We start from the raw sequence: 16,295 nt of genomic DNA, 5'->3' as shown, positions 1-16,295 counted from the left end.
GAGCAACATAGTGAGACCCCATTTCTACAAAAAGTAAAATGAGCCAGATGTGGTGATGTGCATCTGTACTCTCAGCTACTTGGGAGGCTGAGGCGGAAGGATCACTTGAGCCCAGGAGGTAGAGGCTGCAGTGAGCTATCATCACACCACCGCACTCCAGCCTGGGGTAACAAAGCAGAGATCCTCTCTAGAGAAAAAAAAAAAAAAAAAAAAAAAATAGCAAGAACTGCCATTTCTACTTTAGTATGTGTTCGTATCTGGAAACATGAATACTTCTTATTTTGATCTTCTGTAATATCTTTCAGTAGTTGTAATTTCTCCATAAAGGTCTTATATATCTTGTATTAGCTTGGGGCTGGAAGTCTCAAATCATGCATGCTGAGAACCAGCATGGTCAGGTTCTGGTGAGGGCTCTCTTCCTGGTTTGCAGACAGCTGCCTTCTCATTGTGCCCTCCCATGGCAGAGGGAGAGCGAGCTCTGGTGTCTCTTCCTCTCCTTACAAGGGCATTGAGTCTAATTAAATCAGGGTTTCTACCCTTCTGACCTCATTTAATCTTAATCACCTCCTTGAAGTTCCTACCTTCAATATAGCCACATGGGGGGTTAGGGCATCAACATAAAATTTTAGCAGGGACCCAATTCAGGATATACCCCATCTTTTGTTAGAGTTAGTTCTAAATACTAAACATCTTTGATACTATTATTTTTTTTTAAGTGACAGTGTCTTGCTATGTTGCCCAGGATGGAGTACAGTGGCACAATCACAGTTCACTCAAACTCTTGGGCTAGAGCAGTCCTCCTGCCTCCAGTTCTCAAGTGGCTTATAGTCATGTGCCACCACACCTGGCTAATTTAGAAAATTAGTTTTCTGTAGAGACAGGGTCTCACTGTGTTGCCCAGGCTAGTCTCAAATTCCTGGCCTCAATCAGTCCTCCCTCCTTGGTGTCCCAGAGTGCTGGAATTACAGGCATGGGCCACTGCACCCAGCTTACCTCACTTATTATTAAACTTTTAAGTGTTTTGTGGTATGTAAACTTGCAATTAATTTTTGTATACGGATTTTGTAAAGATTTGCTTTAATACAGAAAACAGCATATAATAGACTTTAAAATATTATCAAGTGTCAACTTTTTTGAAAATTTATTTCACATTTATTATTACAGTCACATAATCCTCAAAGATTTAAGTTTACAAATGATCATCACATGAGCCCTCTCCTCCATATACACATTTGTTAGTGTGAAAAAACAATTTTGTACAATATTTTAGTAGTTACATGATTAGCAAGCAACAGAGAAGCAGTGAAAGCTGAAGAACTCCAAATGCATTACTCACAGGACAACCACTCTCAAACACAAGCAGGTAGGCAGTAAAGGAAAATTTCCCATCCAGTCACTGAGAAATGCTAATGGCATTTTATGATGACATAAATGCTTAAGTTAGTACACAGCCTACAGGGCAAATAAAACTGCTATATAGGTTGGTAATTCTGCACTTAAATATTTGTAGTATGGTACTACCCATTTATCTAATATTTAATAATACGTAAAATTATAAGTCTGGGTTCTCAAAACAGTTGCTTGGTATTTTGGTATAGTGTCTGGTATACTCAAATGCTTCATTCACTTATCTTTCCTTCTTTCACAAGGTTTAGTGGGACTGTGCAATGCTGGAACAATAATCCAGAATGTCCTGAATAGTGAATTCCATTGTAACACCAGATCCAGGATAGCAGCGAGCTATCAAACCTTCAAAGTGCTTATACTGGCGTATAAATTCATCTTGCATGGAGTGCCACACCACCTATTATCAAAAAAAAAAAGTCATTAGGTCACGAATGGAAATAATATGTAATCTAGTATGCAGAAATAATGTCAAGACATATTCTAAGACTTTGGATAATACGGTAGTTAAGAATGTGCATTCTGGAGCCAGAATCCTTGTCACTTTTACTTACGAGATTTGTGACCTCCAGTATATGACATCACTGCTCTGTCTCAAGTTCCTCATCTATAAACCAAGATAATAATAAGATCTTCCTCATAATTTTGTGAGAATTAAATAAGAAATGTACATAAAGTGCTTAGAACCATGTTTGACACAAGTAAGCACTCATGACATTTTAACTATTATCTTACATACTGCAATATCTAACACAGATGTGGATATGCACAATTATGCATAGAACTAAGACTAGTGATTACATAAAATGTAATGCTTTAATTTCCTATAAAATTTAAATTTTTCTTTATCTAAAATTGTTGATGCAAAACATTGCTTGATGCCTTGGAGGACAGCAAAATGAGTCAGACCCATTATCTGCAATCAAGTGATTTATAATCTAACAGTGGAGACTAATATGCAGACAACTATCAAGACACAATGTGATACACACATTGACATAATAGCTTAAAAAGATTACATTAATTGAAGCTTACTCTTTATCAGCACAGTAAAAAGCACTTTATGAATATATTATAATAGTATTAAGTCTCATGATGACTTAGTGAGGGTGGGTATTATGATCATCTTCCCTATTTGACAGCTGAGGAAATGCACACTTCCAAATTTTTTTTTTGTAAACGCTCCATCTCATAAATCCTAAATTCCTGTCACCAGTCACTATTTCCTAAGCAGTATTATGCTTTTTGCTTTTCATTGCTTAGCTCATATTATTTCTTTCCAGAATGCTACTCCCCTCATTCCCACTTTGCCTGTTAAAGTACATCTGACTTTCAGAGGTTAAAACAAACAATGCGATATCCCTCAGGAAGTCTTCCATGATGATGAAATCAGAACTACTCTCACTCATCTCTGGGCCTTTCAATATGGTTTATAAAGAATAATGGCCTAATTTGGCCTTTAAATCTGGCTCCACTGCCCATTAGTTATGGGAGCTTGGTCCTATGATTCTACCTCTCTAAGCTTCCTTCCTTTCTTCGTTCCTTCCTCCCTCCCTCCCTTCCCTGCTTCCCTCCCTTCCCCGCTTCCCTCCCTCCCTCCCTCCCTCCCTCCCTCCTTCCTTCCTTCACTTCCTCCCTCCCTCCCTCCTTCCCTCCTTCCCTCCCTTCCTTCCCCGCTTCCCTCCCTCCCTCCCTCCCTTCCTCCCTCCCTTCCTTCCTTACTCCCTGCCTTCCTTCCTTCCTCCTTCCCTCCCTCCCTCCTTCCTTCTTTCCTTCACCTCTCTAAGCTGACTTCCTCTCTCTCTCTCTTTCTCTCTTTCTTTCTTTCCTCTGTAGCCTAGGCTGGAGTGCAGCGGAATGATTATAGTTCACTGGAGCCTCAATCTCCTGGGCTACAGCGATTCTCCCACCTCAGCTTCTTGAGTAGCTGGGACTACAGACACGTGCCACCATGTCCAGCTATTTTTAAAAATTTTTTAGTAGAGACAAGGTCTTGCTATGTTGCCCAATACAGTGCCTACTATACAAGAGAGGTATCATTTCCACTTTTCAAATAAGGAAACCGAGGCTCAGAGAGGTTAAGTAACTTGCAGCTTAATCTGGAGTCAGATTATGAACCCATTTCTAACTCCAACCAACCAACCAAAGAAAAACAAACTTAACGCCTCACCATAATAAAGTAGAAATACAAAACAAGCAGAAATAGTCATACATGCTTATATAAACAGTATTCCTTTCTTCTGCATCATTCGTTAATCTGGTCTGTACTTTAATGGAACTCTCCTTCTGTTCTAGATCTGTAGCATTTCTATAAAAATATTTAAAGAAAAGCAATATATGTAAGGATCTTCAGGCCAGATGGTCAAAAGAACTAAGAATACCTGAAGTAAGTTCTCTTCTTCACATAAATGTTTATCAACCTTCTTGTAGAGGTTGTCTAGGCCTTTTTTCACTTCCTTTCCAGGGTACTCCTTAATGACTTTACGAAGTTCTTGTTTGTTAAATGCAAGTTGGTAGCTTACTTCCTCCTCTCTTATGCCCTGTGCCACACGAGCTTCAACGCCTTCAAAGAAATGCTTCAAGGAAATGAAAAGAAACAATGGCTAACATTTACACTGAAAAAATCTTGTTTACAAAGTAGTGTATAATCACCATGCAAAAACCAGACAATGTGTGAAAGTATAAAGAATAAAATAACAATCACCTATTAACATACCCGAGATAAGCAGTGTTAACACTTTAGATTTCCTTCTAATCTTCTGATGCGTGAATATATATATTAGATTATAATTTCATGTCACATTTTTCATTTATGTTTTTTCCTAAATATAAATTTTAATGGCTGCACACTATTTCCTACAATGACTGAACCACAATTATTATTCATCCTTCAGTACTAGATATTTAACATCCCACCCCGCGTCTTTTTTTTTTTTTGGACTTGGTAAATCTAGTGAGGCTTTAGAAAATCTATTATAAATATATTTGTAATAAATATTTTTGTACTATTTACTTACCTTCCTGATTAAATTTCCAGGACTATAATTACTCTATTGAAGAGCATAACTTTAAGTATTTGAAAGATTCTTCAGTATCCATACAAACTGCTTCCTAGGAAAGCTGAATCAATTTATATTTCTGTCAAAAGTATATGCTACTTCACCATACCATCATAAGCATTATGGCATTATGACAATTTAAAACAATAGCTGCCAGAGTAAAAAAAGTTTATTTGTCATTTTATTTTATAATTCTTTGGCTATAAATAAGGTTAACCTGCTTTCATACATTTAGTAGTGATTCAGGTCCCTTGCCCCATTTATAAATTGGGGTCTTAGTGCTTTTCTTATTGACTTTAATAAGATCTTATATATTAAACATACTGATTCTGTTATACAATTATAAATATTATTCCCAGGTCTTCTTTTATATATATACTTTTACTGAATTGCATACCTATATTTGAGCACAATACAAAGATTTAATACTGACAAACTCAATTCCCTCTCATTACTTTTTTCTAAAAATTTCTTAGTGATTATTTGTTTATTCTTCATTAAATTATCATTCTTTGATGAGTTATTCTTAGTACTTTAAAAATTTTGGGTTTCTACATAAGCTCTTAATTGGTAGACAGGAACTACACAGTTTCTACATAAGCTCTTAATTGGTAGACAGGAACTACACAGTTTTGCTTTGAATCCTGCCACTTCATCAACACCAGTAATTTCAACATACTATATACATGATAATCTTGACTCTCTTTTCCATATCTCTTATGTTTCAGGTCTCGTTGTACTGCCTAGCACTTCAACAACAATGCTAAATAATATAGGATCTAACAATATTTCTGCTTTAAATTGATTTCAGAGGGAATGGCTCTAATGTTGCAGTTAAGTATCATGTAAGCTTTAGGCCTGAGACAGATCTTTTATCCAATTAAAGAAATAACTGTCTGTTCTTAAGTCTTATAGGGAATTAGTTCTGCATTTGATTAAATGTCTTTCAAGTATTTTTTTGAATTGCTGACAGCAGATACATATTTTTAATTTTACTCTAATTTCAAGCTAAGAACTTATAAAAGATGACATTATATTGTAGACAAAGTTAGTTAAAAAGGTTCATTTAAGCTTCCACTATGTTGTAAAGTTTCCTAAAAATCATCATTTCTTAACTTTAATTAACAGATTTGCTCTGGGAAACGACTCAAGTCAAGAAAGAAGAAGGGAAAGAAAAGCAAAAGGCAAGGTATAAAGCAACTTTTGGTTATCTTTTATCTCGATAATATTTTTGAAATTTCCACCTAAACTAGACATTGTAAAGGTTGGTCATTTATAAAGTAAGAAATGGGACAGAGTAATGGCAAAGCCCAATCTAGGTTCATCCCCCAGCTTGGTAATTTATAAGCTATTATAACGTTAGGCAAGTTTTTTAACTTTCAGTTTCTTCATTTGTGAAATGGGGATAATATTATCTTAGCTCATGTATCACTGTTTATAAGAATTAACAGAAATATCGCATAATAGAATAGTATTAATAATTGGTAAAATTATCATTAAATATAGTAGATAATGTATAAACATAATGCACAGATAAAAGAAATAAAACATATAGCATATAGCAGTGTCTAGCACATTGGCAGCCTCAATAACTGAGTCCCTCCTTCCTTACCCCTCTGCACCAATACATGAGAAAATTTAAGAGAAATGTCTGCATGTAATTCATATGCAAACTTATGTACATAGGTTCAAAAGCAAGAAAAAAAAATACTGAATGAAAATATATTTACATTTAGTTTTTCTAGAGGTTGTCCTAAAGAGTAAATGACATAAGACTGAAGGTGATCTGTGTATTTTTGTTTGGCTTCTTTTTTTTCAGCTTCTAGACATGAGATTTTCAATCGAGAAAGAGTGGCAAAAATATGGTGAAAGTTTTCCATCATCACCACATCCCTGGGGGTCTTCTGGCTTTCATTTGCTACTTTCTCCACTAAAACCAAAACAGAAAAAATTAAATAACATTTCTGAGCATGGCTATATTTAGTTATAAACATTTATATGATTAATTTTTTTTTTCATTTTTAAGAATTAAGCATATTTCTGGACTTAATAAAATATATCGTAATGGGGTTCTTCACATCTACCTGATCATAATAACAAGTCATCCTAAAACAGTCCCATGTGTATATGGAAATTCACATGTAATAAAAGTAGCTTTTCGATCAACAGAGAAATGATGAATTATTCAAAATTTGTTAGGGCAACCAGCTGGACCATTTTAATATTTAAAATTTAGGTTCCTAACTTTACATCTTGCAGCCAAATTCTGAATTGCTAAATTATTTAAAATGTAAAAAAAGCAAACAATACAATCATAAGTACTAAAGAAAATATAGCTAATTAAAAAATAATAATTTTGTGATAATGTGACCTTTCTAAGGTCCAAAATTTAGAAGACTGGTAAAGGGAAAGATGAATAAACTGGACATAAAATTTGAAAAAAAACACCATACACTAAATCAATGAAATGCAAAATAAAATAGTGAGATAATTTATAGCCTATCAGGTTGACAAAGAATAAAAAGATTAGCAATACCTAGTAATATCCAGCATTGGTACAGTTGTAACGCAACTGCTCATAGCACTAAACTGACATAAGCTTTCTGTATCACAATTTGGGAAAAGACTTGAGATACATAAACCCTTTGACCCAGTAATTCCATTTCTAGTAATTTACCCTAAAGAAATTATTTGACAAGTATACAAAGACACGTAAACTAAAAAAACCCTAAACGTTTACTAAGAGAAGACTTGGTTAAGTGGATAATGACATAAGGATGACTGTGTAATCGTTAAAAATGACTATGGTTATCTATATTAACTGACAAGGAAAGATACTAAGATTATACAGCCCAGCAACTTCAAAAACAGTGTGTCAGGTATGATAACACTTTTATATTAAAGAAAACACACATACGCGCACTCGCACGCACACACAAACACATACACACACAATATGCACATACATAGAAGAGACAGGGAACTGAAAAGTTTGGAAGAATAAAAATTTAACATTATCTCTGCACAAGAAGATTAAAAATGATTTTTACTTTCTTTTGGGGGATAGTTATTTATGCTTCAGGTCTTGTTGTACTGGCTAAGCTTCAACAACAATGCTAAATAATAAAGGATCTAACAATATTTTGGCTTTAAATTGATTTCAGAGGGAATGTCTCTACTGTTGCAGTTAAGTATCATGTAAGCTTTAGGCTTGAGATAGATCTTTTATCCAATTAAAGTAATATCTGTCTGTTCCTAAGTTTTCTAAGTTTTAGTTTCTTTACACATGAATTCATTCACAAAGAATGAATAATGAATTCATTCATTCATTTATTATTTATTTATTTATTTTTTTTTTACTTCTCATGAACTCCAGACTCATTTATCCAAATGTCTACCTAGCATCTCCTCTGGGATATTGAATTAGTTTTTCTTTTTTCTTTCTACTTTTTTTTTATTGCATTTTAGGTTTTGGGGTACATGTGAAAAACATGCAAGGTTGTTGCATAGGTGCATACGTGGCAGTATGATTTGCTGCCTCCCTCCCCTTCACCTATATCTGGCATTTCTCCCCATGCTATCCCTCCCCAACTCCCCACCCCCCCCTGCTTTTCCCCCCCACCAAGAGACCCCCGTGTATAGTGCTCCCCTCTCTGTGTCCATGTGTTCTCCTTGTTCAACACCCGCCTATGAGTGAGAACATGTGGTGTTTGATTTTGTGTTCTTGTGTCAGTTTGCTGAGAATGATGTTTTCCAGGTTCATCCATGTCCCTACAAAGGACGTGAACTCCTCATTTTTAATGGCTGCATAATATTCCATGGTGTATATGTGCCACATTTTTCCTGTCCAGTCTATCATCGATGGGCATTTGGGCTGGTTCCAGGTCTTTGCTATTGTAAACTGTGCTGCAATGAACATTCGTGTGCATGTGTCCTTATAGTAGAACGATTTATAATCCTTTGGATATATGCCCAGTAATGGGATTGCTGGGTCAAATGGAATTTCTATTTCTAGGTCCTTGAGGAATCGCCACACTGTTTTCCACAGTGGTTGAACTAATTTACACTCCCACCAACAGTGTAAAAGTGTTCCTATTTCTCCACATCCTCTCCAGCATCTGTTGTCTCCAGATTTTTTAATGATCGCCATTCTAACTGGCGTGAGATGGTATCTCAATGTAGTTTTGATTTGCATTTCTCTAATGACCAGTGATGATGAACACTTTTTCATATGTTTGTTGGCCTCATGTATGTCTTCTTTTGTAAAGTATCTGTTCATATCCTTCGCCCATTTTTGAATGGGCTTGTTTTTTTCTTGTAAATCTTTTTTAGCTCATTGTAAATTCTGGATATCAGCCCTTTGTCAGACGGGTAGGCTGCAAAAATTTTTTCCCATTCTGTTGGTTGCCGATTCACTCTATTGACTGTTTCTTTTGCCGTGCAGAAGCTGTGGAGTTTGATTAGGTCCCATTTGTCTATTTTGGCTTTTGTTGCCAATGCTTTTGGTGTTTTGGTCATAAAGTCCTTGCCTACGCCTATGTCCTGAATGGTTTTGCCTAGGTTTCCTTCTAGTGTTTTTATGGTGTTATGTCTTATGTTTAAGTCTTTAATCCATCTGGAGTCAATTTTAGTGTAAGGTGTCAGGAAGGGGTCGAGTTTCTGCTTTCTGCATATGGCTAGCCAGTTTTCCCAACACCACTTATTGAACAGGGAATCCTTTCCCCATTGCTTGTTTTTCTCAGGTTTGTCAAAGATCGGGTGGTTGTAGATATGTTGTGTCGCCTCCGACGCCTCTGTTCTGTTCCATTGGTCTATATCTCTGTTTTGGTACCAGTACCATGCTGTTTTGATTACTGTAGCCTTGTAGTAGAGTTTGATGTCCGGTAGTGTGATGCCTCCCGCTTTGTTCTTTTTGCTTAGAATTGACTTGGCTATGCGGGCTCTCTTTTGGTTCCATATGAAGTTTAAGGTGGTTTTTTCCAGTTCTGTGAGGAAGGTCATTGGTAGCTTGATGGGGATAGCGTTGAATCTGTAAATTACTTTGGGCAGTATGGCCATTTTCACGATATTAATTCTTCCTAACCATGAACATGGAATGTTTCTCCATCTGTTCGTGTCCTCTCTTATTTCGTTGAGCAGTGATTTGTAGTTCTCCTTGAAGAGGTCCTTTACGTTCCTTGTTAGTTGTATTCCTAGGTATTTTATTCTCTTTGTAGCAATTGTGAATGGCAGTTCGTTCTTGATTTGGCTCTCTTTAAGTCTGTTATTGGTGTATAGGAATGCTTGTGATTTTTGCACATTGATTTTGTATCCTGAGACTTTGCTAAAGTTGCTTATCAGTTTCAGGAGATTTTGGGCTGAGGTGATAGGGTCTTCTAGATATACAATCATGTCGTCTGCAAATAGAGACAATTTGACTTCCTCCTTTCCTAATCGAATACCCTTTATTTCTTTTTCTTGTCTGATTGCTCTGGCTAGAACTTCCAGTACTATATTGAACAGGAGTGGTGAGAGAGGGCATCCTTGTCTAGTGCCAGATTTCAAAGGGAATGCTTCCAGTTTTTGCCCATTCAGTATGATATTGGCTGTCGGTTTGTCATAAATAGCTTTTATTATTTTGAGATACGTTCCGTCGATACCTAGTTTATTGAGAGTTTTTAGCATAAAGGGCTGTTGAATTTTGTCGAAGGCCTTCTCTGCATCAATTGAGATAATCATGTGGTTTTTGTTTTTGGTTCTGTTTATGTGGTGAATTACATTTATAGACTTGCGTATATTGAACCGGCCTTGCATCCCCGGGATGAATCCTACTTGATCATGGTGGATAAGCTTTTTGATGTGCTGTTGTAATCGGCTTGCCAGTATTTTATTGAAGATTTTTGCATCTATGTTCATCATGGATATTGGCCTGTAGTTTTCTTTTCTTGTTGAGTCTCTGCTGGGTTTTGGTATTAGGATGATGTTGGTCTCATAAAATGATTTGGGAAGGATTCCCTCTTTTTGGATTATTTGGAATAGTTTCAGTAGGAATGGTACCAGTTCCTCTTTGTATGTCTGGTAGAATTCGGCTGTGAAACCATCGGGGCCTGGGCTTTTTTTGGGTGGTAGGCTCTTAATTGCTGCCTCGACTTCAGACCTTGTTATTGAGCTATTCAGGGTTTCGACTTCTTCCTGGTTTAGGCATGGGAGGAGGCTACTGTCCAGGAATTTATCCATTTCTTCCAGGTTTTCTAATTTATGTGCATAGAGTTGTTTGTAATAATCTCTGATGATGGTTTGAATTTCTGTGGCATCTGTGGTAATATCCCCTTTATCATTTTTTATTGCATCTATTTGGTTATTCTCTCTTTTCTATTAGTCTGGCTAGTGGTCTGTCTATTTTGTTGATCTTTTCAAAAAACCAGCTCCTGGATTTATTGATTTTTTGTAGGGTTTTTCGTGTCTCTATCTCCTTCAATTCTGCTTTGATCTTAGTTATTTCTTGTCTTCTGCTAGGTTTTGAGTTTTTTTGATCTTGCTCCTCTAGCTCTTTCAATTTTGATGATAGGGTGTCAATTTTAGTTCTCTCCTTTCTTCTCATGTGGGCACTTATTGCTATATATTTTCCTCTAGAGACTGCTTTAAATGTGTCCCAGAGATTCTGGTATGTGGTGTCTTTGTTCTCGTTGGTTTTGAAGAACATCTTTATTTCTGCCTTCATTTCAGTGTTTATCCAGTCAACATTCAGGAGAAAGTTGTTCAATTTCCATGAGGCTGTGCGGTTCTGGGTTGGCTTCTGAATTCTGAGTTCTAACTTGATTGCACTGTGGTCTGAGAGACTGTTTGTTATGGTTTCCGTTCTTTTGCATTTGCTGAGGAGTGATTTGCTTCCAATTATGTGGTCAATTTTAGAGTAGGTGTGATGTGGTGCTGAGAAGAATGTATATTCTGTGGATTTGGGGTGGAGAGTTCTGTAAATGTCTATTAGGTTTGCTTGTTCCAGGTCTGAGTTCAAGTCCTGGATATCCTTATTAATTTTCTGTCTCCTTGATCTGTCTAATATTGACAATGGTGTGTTGAAGTCTCCCACTATTAATGTGTGGGAGTCTGAGTCTCTTTGTAAGTCTTTAAGAACTTGCCTTATGTATCTGGGTGCTCCTGTATTAGGTGCATATATATTTAGGATCGTTAGCTCTTCTTGTTGCATTGATCCTTTTACCATTATGTAATGTCCTTCTTTGTCTCTTTTGATCTTTGTTGCTTTGAAGTCTATTTTATCAGAGATGAGAATTGCAACTCCTGCTTTTTTTTGCTCTCCATTTGCTTGGTAAATCTTCCTCCATCCCTTTATTTTGAGCCTTTGTGTATCCTTGCATGTGAGGTGGGTTTCCTGGATACAGCACACTGATGGGTTTTGGCTTTTTATCCAATTTGCCAGTCTGTGTCTTTTGATTGGGACATTTAGTCCATTTACATTTAGGGTTAATATTGTTATGTGTGAGTTTGATCCTGTCATTTTGATGCTAGCTGGCTGTTTTTCCCATTGGTTGATGCAGATTCTTCATTGTGTTGCTGCTCTTTACCATTTCGTGCATTTTTGGAGTGGCTGGTGCTGGTTGTTTTTTTCTATGTGTAGTGTCTCCTTCAGGAGCTCTTGTAAAGCTGGTCTGGTGGTGATGAAATCTGTGGGTACTTGCTTGTTCACAAAGGATTTTATTTTTCCTTCACTTATGAAGCTTAGTTTGGCTGGATATGAAATTCTGGGTTGAAACTTCTTTTCTTTAAGGATGTTGAATATCGGCCCCCACTCTCTTCTGGCCTGTAGGGTTTCTGCTGAGAGATCTGCTGTGAGTCTGATGGGTTTCCCTTTGTGGGTAACCCGACCTTTCTCTCTGGCTGCCCTTAGTATTTTCTCCTTCATTTCAACCCTGGTGAATCTGATGATTATGTGCCTTGGGGTTGCTCTTCTAGAGGAATATCTTTGTGGTGTTCTCTGTATTTCCTGGACTTGAATATTGGCCTGCCTTGCTAGGTTGGGGAAGTTTTCCTGGATAATATCCTGAAGAGTATTTTCCAGCTTGGATGCATTCTCTTTGTCACATTCAGGTACACCTATCAAACGTAGATTAGATCTTTTCACGTAGTCCCATATTTCTTGTTGACTCTGTTCATTCCTTTTTACCTTGTTTTCTCTAATCTTCCCTTCTCGTTATATTTCATTGAGTTGATCTTCGACTTCTGATATCCTTTCTTCTGCTTGGTCAATTCTGCTGTTGAAACTTGTGCATGCTTCGCGAAGTTCTCGTGTTGTGTTTTTCAGCTCCATCAATTCACTCATATTCCTCTCTAAGTTGTCCATTCTCGTTAGCATTTCATCAAGTCTTTTTTCAAAGTTCTTAGTTTCTTTGCATTGGGTTAGAACATGTTCTTTTAGCTCACAGAAGTTTCTTATTATCCATTTTCTGAAAGCTGATTCTGTCATTTCATCACACTCATTCTCCGTCCAGTCTTGTTCCCGTGCTGGTGAGGAGTTATGCTCCCTTGTAGGAGGAGAGGTGTTCTGGTTTTGGGTGTTTTCATCCTTTTTGCGCTGGTTTCTTCCCATCTTTGTGGATTTATCCGCCTATTGGCTTTGTAGTTGCTGTCTTTCTTTCTGATTTTGGTAATTTTAAGTCTGCAGCAGCTGAACTCATAAACCCCCTTTTCTTCCCCCCAGGTGTTCTGGCCCAGGGGGTTAGGGCTTTATGCTTTTCAGCTGTGTTGCTACAGTTTTCCCTGCCCACAAGGTGGCAGTCTAGTCACACTCAGCCTGCAGAGGCTTCGCTGAGCTGCTGTGGGCTCCGCCCAGCTTCCGTGTGAGCTTCCCTGCAGTCCTGTTTATATGGGTGTAGTTAGAACTGCTTCCGCTATGCTGGCCCGCCCCTGTAGTGACAGAGTCTCTGTAGTGGCGGGTTGTCTTGGTTACGGCAAATTGCCCCGGGAACTGCAGGGTGTTTCCCGATGGAGGACGCCCCTCCCTCACAGAGCTGGACCGTCCCGTGTTCAGCCGTGTTTCCAGTGGGGCCCTCTTTGCCCGGGAATCTCTTGGCTTGCCTCCTTGCCTCAGCTCCCCTTGCTGGCCCAGAGGGGACACAGTCTCGTTCACTTTGCTCAAGGAGCTGCTGCTCCCTGCCCCTGGTGCAGGCCGAGCGGCTGCTCTGGTCCAACCAGCGGTGCTGGGAACCCGTGGAGCTTCTCTGCCTGTGAATCTCCTGGTCTGTGGGCAGTTAAAATCCACTGCCCTGCGTGCTGCTGCGTCAGCCGAAGCAGCGGCTCTGAGATTCGTGGCGCGTCCTTGCCCGGGGGTCTCCTGGCTTGACTCCCTGCTTCAGCTCCCCTTGCTGGCTCAGAGTATTATTTATTTTTAAGACACGGTCTGGCTCTTTCACCCAGAGTGGAGTGCAGTAGCATGAACATAGCTCATGGCAGCCTTGACCTCCGAAGCTCTAATGATCCTCCTACCTCAGCCTCCTGTGTAGCTGAAACTCAGGCACATACCACCATGCCTGGCTAATTGCTTTTATTTTTTTGTAGAGACAAGGCCTCACTATAATGCCCAGGCTGGTCTTGAACTTCCTGGGCTCAAGCGACTCTCCACCTGGTCCTTCCAAAGTGCTAAGATTATAGGTTGAGCCATTGTGCCTGGCCATATGACTTTAGAATCAGATAAAGAAAAGCTACTTTGAATTTTAAAAGAAAAATCAAGGCTAGGCACGGTGGCTCACGCCTATAATCCCAGCACTTTGAGAGGCCTAGGTGGGGAGATCACTTGAAGTCAGGAGTTTGAGACAAGTCTGGTCAACATAGTAAAATCCCATCTCTACTAAAAATACAAAAATTAGTCTGGTATGGTGAAGACTGTGTATAATCCCAGCTACTTAGGAAGTTGAGGCAAAAGAATTGCTTGAACCTGGGAGGTGAAGGTTGCAGTGAGCCAAGATTATGCCACTGCAGGCAAACCTGGGCAACAATTCATGAGATTATTCCATTTCCTGTCAATTTTTTAGCTTTCACAATTCCTGAATACATGCAATCAGATCATTTATTTCAGATGAAATGACATGTCCAGACTTTTCTGTAACTTAATTGTGGAACCTGACACAGGAAGAAAGAGAATTATAGTAGTTCAGCACTAATTTCTCTTGTATTTTAGCACTAATTTCCTTGTATAATAGATATGAAAAAATGAGGCCTAAAGAAGTAAATTGATTTGCTTAAGGTTATCATTTGTTAAAATACAAATGTCATCTGGAAGGTCATGTTTTTGTGTTTAAAAAATTAGCAGGGTGTGGTGGTGTGCACCTGTTGTCCCAGCTACTTGGGAGGCTCAGGTGGGAGGATCATTTGAGCCTGGGAGGTGAAGGTTTCAGTGAGCCGAGATCATACCACTGCACTCCAGGCTGGGTGATAGAGTGAGGCCCATCTTAAAAATAAAAAATAAAAAATAAAGATTTTCAATTTTGCATAGTGATAAGCCCATATGAACCCTAAAATGTTAAGTGGTTCCTGATGAATATAAGTAGGTTTTATGCACTCTATTTTTCAAATTTAAGAAATCTTTAATGTTAGAAAACCTAAAAAAGACTGTGAGATATACAGAAAAGACTGTAAGATTTTGTATCTCTCACAGTCTTTTTTAGGTTTTCTAACATTAAAGATTAAAAAGACTGTAAGATATACAAAATAATGAACCTATCTGTTCCTGACTTCTGAGTTACCAGAAATAAAAACAATAACTATAACAATTCTTTAGAACATAATAAAAGCTTACCATTAACAAACACTCCTCTGATAAGTTTGGTGTATGCTTTATCTAGGTCTCCTCGACGCTCAGCATTTTTAAAGATTGATTCTGCAAGTCCAGCAAATTCTTCAAATTCAGCAACAAATGGAAGAATTCCAACTTTACTCTTCTTTGAGATCTTGACTTCTTCCATTTGCCTTATTTGGTTACTCTTAAAGTTAGGCAGAAAGCAAGGGAGATAAATAACCAAGCAACTTTAAAACTACATATAATCGTAAGGAAATATATAGATGTGGACAACATAGATGTATAGCTAGATATCATAGAGGCAGGATATTATGTAGTATACCTAGAACACTGGATGCTTACTGATTGAAGGTGAATCACAACAAGGATAACTAAGAAAAACTAACTCTATAGATAATAAAACAATTTTACACTAAGTTTAAGAAAATCAAAATAATACAAATTATTTAAAACCAAATACAGGCTGGGCATGGTGGCTCACGCCTGTAATCCCAGCACTTTGGGAGGCCAAGAGTTCAAGACCAGCCTGGCCAATATAGTGAAACCTCATCTCCACAAAAAATACGAAAAAACTTAGATGGGCCTGGTGGTGGGCGCCTATAATCCCAGCTACTGGGGAGGTTGAGGAATGAGAACTGCTTGAACCCAGGAGGCAGAGATTGCAGTGAGCCGAGATTGTGCCACTGGACTCTAGCCTAGGCAACAGAGCAAGACTGTCTCAAAAAGTAAACTAACTAACTAAATAAATAAAACAAAGCAAAATACGGTCAAGGCTTGTGAACTTCAAGTCTCTGTTCAAAGTAAAACAGCCAACACACATTTCTACCATTTATGAAAGATGAGTACAAGGCAATTGCTGATTTTAGGTTACATTAGAGCAGATTCCAGAGCACATATAGGATCTCTCCTGGTAACTTCTGGTTGGTGGCCACGTGGTCAAGTTTGAGAACCACAGTCATTTCCAATTTTCACCAGTCTATAATTTCTCTCTGGATAGACAAATTCTCTATTTCGGGTGTATAGAAACATAGAGGGAGGATAAG

At 38.0% G+C, this 16,295-nt stretch overlaps 1 protein-coding gene across 12 annotated transcripts in view; it reads right to left on the bottom strand.

The window, feature by feature from the left end:
* Positions 1-1,124: 1,124 nt before the first annotated feature.
* EXOC1 (exocyst complex component 1) overlaps positions 1,125-16,295 on the bottom strand; it is a 58,126-nt gene continuing 42,955 nt past the window's right edge. For 11 of the 12 annotated variants that reach the window (XM_021670354.2, XM_021670344.2, XM_021670348.2 and 8 more), the window contains 4 exons: positions 15,253-15,436; positions 6,194-6,393; positions 3,786-3,980; positions 1,125-1,804 (listed from right to left, as the gene is read on the bottom strand). In XM_021670354.2, coding sequence (XP_021526029.2) covers positions 1,652-1,804; positions 3,786-3,980; positions 6,194-6,393; positions 15,253-15,436 — 732 coding nt within the window. In that variant the 3' untranslated portion in view covers positions 1,125-1,651. Of the gene's footprint in view, positions 1,805-3,785; positions 3,981-4,421; positions 4,525-6,193; positions 6,394-15,252; positions 15,437-16,295 lie in introns of those variants that run through there. The other variant, XR_010339020.1, reaches the window with a different exon arrangement.

Source organism: Aotus nancymaae, unplaced genomic scaffold, assembly GCF_030222135.1.
Source record: "Aotus nancymaae isolate 86718 unplaced genomic scaffold, 86718_ANA_hifiasm-v0.15.2.pri h1tg000006l, whole genome shotgun sequence".
In the NCBI taxonomy this organism is placed as follows: domain Eukaryota; kingdom Metazoa; phylum Chordata; class Mammalia; order Primates; family Aotidae; genus Aotus; species Aotus nancymaae.
This window is presented reverse-complemented; position numbering and strand designations above follow the sequence as displayed.